Consider the following 4,031-nt stretch of genomic DNA (forward strand, 5'->3'; position numbering starts at 1 on the left):
TTTCTTTCTTTCTTTCTTTCTTTCTTTCTTTCTTTCTTTCTTTCTCTTTCTTTCTTTCTCTTTCTTTCTTTCTTTCTTTCTTTTTTTCTTTCTCTTTCTTTCTTTCGGGAGACAGAGTCTTGATGTGTCACCCAGGCTGGAGTGCAATGGCGAGATCTCAGTTTGCTGCAGCCTCCACCTCCTGGGTTCACGTGATTCTCCTGCCTCAGCCTCCCGAGTAGCTGGGACTACAGACATGCACCACCACGCCCAGCTAATTTTTGTGTTTTTAATAGAGATGGGGTTTCACTGCGTTGGCCAGTTTGGAACTCCTGACCTCAGGTGATCCACCTGCCTCGGCCTCCCAAAGTGCTGGGATTACAGGCATGAGCCACTGTGCCCAGCCCGGGTTTTCTTAAGGTAGTAGCTTAACTATTTTTCACCTTGTAAGGATGGGTTGGTGGGAGTGCAGGTGGTTAGGATGGAGAAACCATGGCTGGGGTTGGTTCCCAGCAGAGGCAGCAACCTCAATGAGGCAGACTTCAGTGTGACGAAGGGGCGGGTAGGCTCACGGACCACCAACACCTAGGGCTGGAGTCTCTGGCCAGGAAGAGTTGGGCAGAGATGGGAGCTAGAGGCATTTTGACAGGGAAATGGGCAGAGTAGGGAGGGACTGGTACAGCAGGGTGATGCCTGAGGGAACTCTTAGTGTCACCCGCCCATCTAGTCACCCTAGCTGCTGGCCCCAAAGTAGCCATGGGGGAAGGCACACCAACAGGCTATGTAAGTTGCCATAATGTCTCAAAAGAACAATGAAACAGGACATATCTTATGCATGCTTCAACCCCTGTGATGACTGTGTCATCCTCTAACTACCTTGTCTTCAGCTCAGGAACCAGGTGTGGGGTTAAGTAAGCCTCATGGAGACAGAGGAACAGACTAAGATCTGGGATATCTGGGGACCGGGCTCCACCAAGTAGGAGCCACGGCTGGAGATGGTGGTAGAAGGGACCAGCAGAATGGATAAAAGCTGCCACCTCCACATTGTGACTCTCGCTAGCTTGCCTCATTGTGACCTGGCTCCCTTACCAGCTTGTAGTGATCTCCGGGGATTGGTATGAGTGCAGTGTGGGTTGGGGCCGGGGGTGGGGGTGGAGGGGGGTGGCCCAGGTGGCCCTAGGACCCCCCCCCCATGGAAAACCAGCTATGGCATAACACCCTGGGATGTTGCAATCAATACCAAGAAAGCCCCCACGATGCCGAAGACGTCTTATTCCTGCTGCTGGGCCTCATTGTTCTTGTCAACATTGGCATCAACGTGACAACTATGGTCAGTGATGATTGTGGACCATCTCTGGGGGTGAAGAGGGCTGAGGGTGGGAGCCAACTGCAGCCTACATCTCCACCTGCAGGTGCAGTCTAGACTGGGGCAGGGGCAGGGGTGGTGGTGCTGGGCGTGGAGGGCCTGACCTTCACTCTCTGCCACTCTGCCCCAGATGTGGCACGGACTCCAGAACGCCTTAGACAAGATGATTGATTGGACTACTCGGAAAAGTAAGTGCGGCTGCTGGAGAGGTAGGGGACCCCCATGCCCGCCCCTGACAATGGCCCTAGAAACCCAGGCCCCAGTGTTCCCAACCTTGAGCTCTTCTGACAATTGCCCTGACTTCATAGACTCTTGCCTTCCCCAGATGAAATTCAGGCCAGCGAAAGTCCCCCCAGTGGTCCCCCAGACAAGGCACAGGACGTCCACATCCACTGCATCCTGGACCCTGTGCAGGTGAAGATGGCCCGACCCACACGGTACTCCTCTTTCTCCTGCCACCGTTTCTCCAGCCATCACAGCAGCAGTCTTCGCTGTCTTCATCGCCGCCGCCGCCGCCGCCCCCACCCCCGCCGTGGTCGCCGTCGCCGCTGCAAGCACCAGCAGCAGCCGCAGAACTACAGACAAATCCCCCATAGCCGCTCAGTCTTCCATCACCCACATCGCAGCCAAAAGATGTCACAACGACACCGAGTGCCCTTCTTTGATCGGGAGGACCTGGATTCCTACCTGGAGGAGCAGGACGACCTGCCCTTCCCGTATCCCAAGTACCCACGTCGCGGCTGGGGTGGGTTTTATGAGAGAGCCGGTCTGCCCTCCAGTGTGGGACTGTGGGGCCACCAGGGTGGTATCCTGGCCAGTCTGCCACCACCCTCTCTCTACCTGTCCCCTGAGCTGCGCTGCATGCCCAAGCGTGTAGAGGCCAAGTCTGAGCTGCGGCTGCAGTCCTATGGGCCCCACGGTTCCCAGTCCCGACTGTGGGGCAATGTGGAGGCTGAGCAGTGGGTCTCGTCTCCACCACCTCCCCGCCGGCTGCCCCCTAACCCATCTTGGGTCCCCAGGGGGCACAGCCCTTACCCCTCAGTGGGCCGGATACTGTATGACTCCTGGGATCAGCGGCGGCGTGGCATGGAGGGCTTTGAGCGCCCGCCTACCTTGGTGTCCCGGAACGCCCAGCCCGAGGCCCAGGGCTGTCGGGAGCACCACTCCCCACAGTCCCACCGGCGGAGTCTGCTTGGTCACACTCACGGCCAGTCCCACTGCAGCCCCCAGCCATCCACGGAACCCTTGGGCTACAGCTCCCGGGACCCCCATGAAGTGCAGCGCTGGGCAGCCGACTGGGCTGAGGCTCTGCCCGCCCGGCGTCCTCTGACTACCTCTGCTTCCCTCACGGTGTTGGGCGAGGCCTCCCACCAACAGACCCCAGCTCCAGGCTCAGTACGGGTCCCCCATTCCTCCCAGCCCCGGCCCAAAGTCCAGGTTGCAGATCCTGCCCCACCCCCGACCACGTTCGTCCCACTCAGCCGGAATCCAGGGGGCAATGCCAACTATCAGGTGTACGACAGCCTGGAGCTGAAGCGGCAGGTGCAGGAGAGCGGAGCCAGGTCCAGCTCACTGCCACCGGCTTCCACCTCCTCCTTAAGGCCCTCTCTGCACAGGAGCCAGACCGGGAAACTCAACTGACCAGCAGGTGGATATGGGGCGCGGGGCAGGGCATGGAGAGAGAAGAATAAAGGGAAACAGAGTCCCGGAAACACTGTGGTGGTCTGTTGCATGGGAGTGCCACTCCTTCGGCCAGCCTGGGTCCCTGCCCTTGGCTTCCTGAAATGAGAAACCAGTGTCCCCTTCTTGGTGCGAGGTACCCCTTGGTTTAGTGGCCATGCAGCTGCCAGCAGGCCCTCCTGGTCCACACATAGATCTTGCACTGGTTGAAGACAACCACCCGGGCTCCCTATTCTCCCTGTTCCCAGAAAGGATCAGGTCTGGATTCTGAACTCAGTGTCTTGAGTGGGGCTCTTTGGGATTTACTTAGCTCATGGTACAGGACCAGGCCGAGGCTCTGGATTCCAGCCAGGCCTCCCCCAGGGCTCTGAGTCGGAGGTCTTCCCAGTCTCTGATGTAGTCAAGGGGTGAAGTGTTCAGGATTCTGAAATGAAACTGCAGGAGTGGCTGGGCACAATGGCTCACATCTGTACAGCACTTTGGAAGGCCGAGGAGGCAGATCACTTGAGGCCAGGAGTTCGGGACCAGCCTGGCCAACATGATGAAACCCCGTCTTGGTTGGGCACAGTGGCGCATGCCTATAATCCCAGCATTTTGGTAGGCTGAGGCGGGCAGATTATGAGGTCAGGAGATCGAGACCATCCTGGCTAACACGGTGAAACCCCGTCTCTACTAAAAAAATACAAAAAATTAGCCAAGTGTGGTGGCACGCACCTGTAGTCACAGCTACTGGGGAGGCTGAGGCAAGAGAATCGCTTGCCCAGGAGGCAGAGGTTGCAGTGAGCTGAGATCACACCACTGCACTCCAACCTGGGTGACAGAGAGAGAATCTATCTCAAAAAAAAAAAAAGAAACCCCATCTCGGCCAGGTATGGTGGCTCATGCCTATAATCCCAGCACTCTGGGAGGCCGAAGTAGGTGGATCACGAGGTCAGGAGATCGAGACCATCCTGGCTAACACAGTGAAACCCCGTCTCTACTAAAAAATCCAAAAAAATTAGCCAGG

The 4,031-nt window shown here is 57.4% G+C and overlaps 1 protein-coding gene across 1 annotated transcript; it reads left to right on the plus strand.

Moving 5' to 3' along the window:
- Positions 1 to 1,099: 1,099 nt before the first annotated feature.
- On the plus strand, positions 1,100 to 3,057 carry SPEM2 (SPEM family member 2). The gene is made up of 3 exons (XM_023193244.2): positions 1,100 to 1,309; positions 1,476 to 1,533; positions 1,671 to 3,057. The coding sequence occupies exons 1-3, from the start codon at positions 1,172 to 1,174 to the stop codon at positions 2,984 to 2,986; spliced, it is 1,512 nt and encodes a 503-aa protein (XP_023049012.2). The 5' UTR covers positions 1,100 to 1,171; the 3' UTR covers positions 2,987 to 3,057.
- The last annotated feature ends 974 nt before the right edge of the window (positions 3,058 to 4,031 follow it).

This window comes from Piliocolobus tephrosceles, chromosome 16 (genome assembly GCF_002776525.5).
Source record: "Piliocolobus tephrosceles isolate RC106 chromosome 16, ASM277652v3, whole genome shotgun sequence".
Taxonomy (NCBI): domain Eukaryota; kingdom Metazoa; phylum Chordata; class Mammalia; order Primates; family Cercopithecidae; genus Piliocolobus; species Piliocolobus tephrosceles.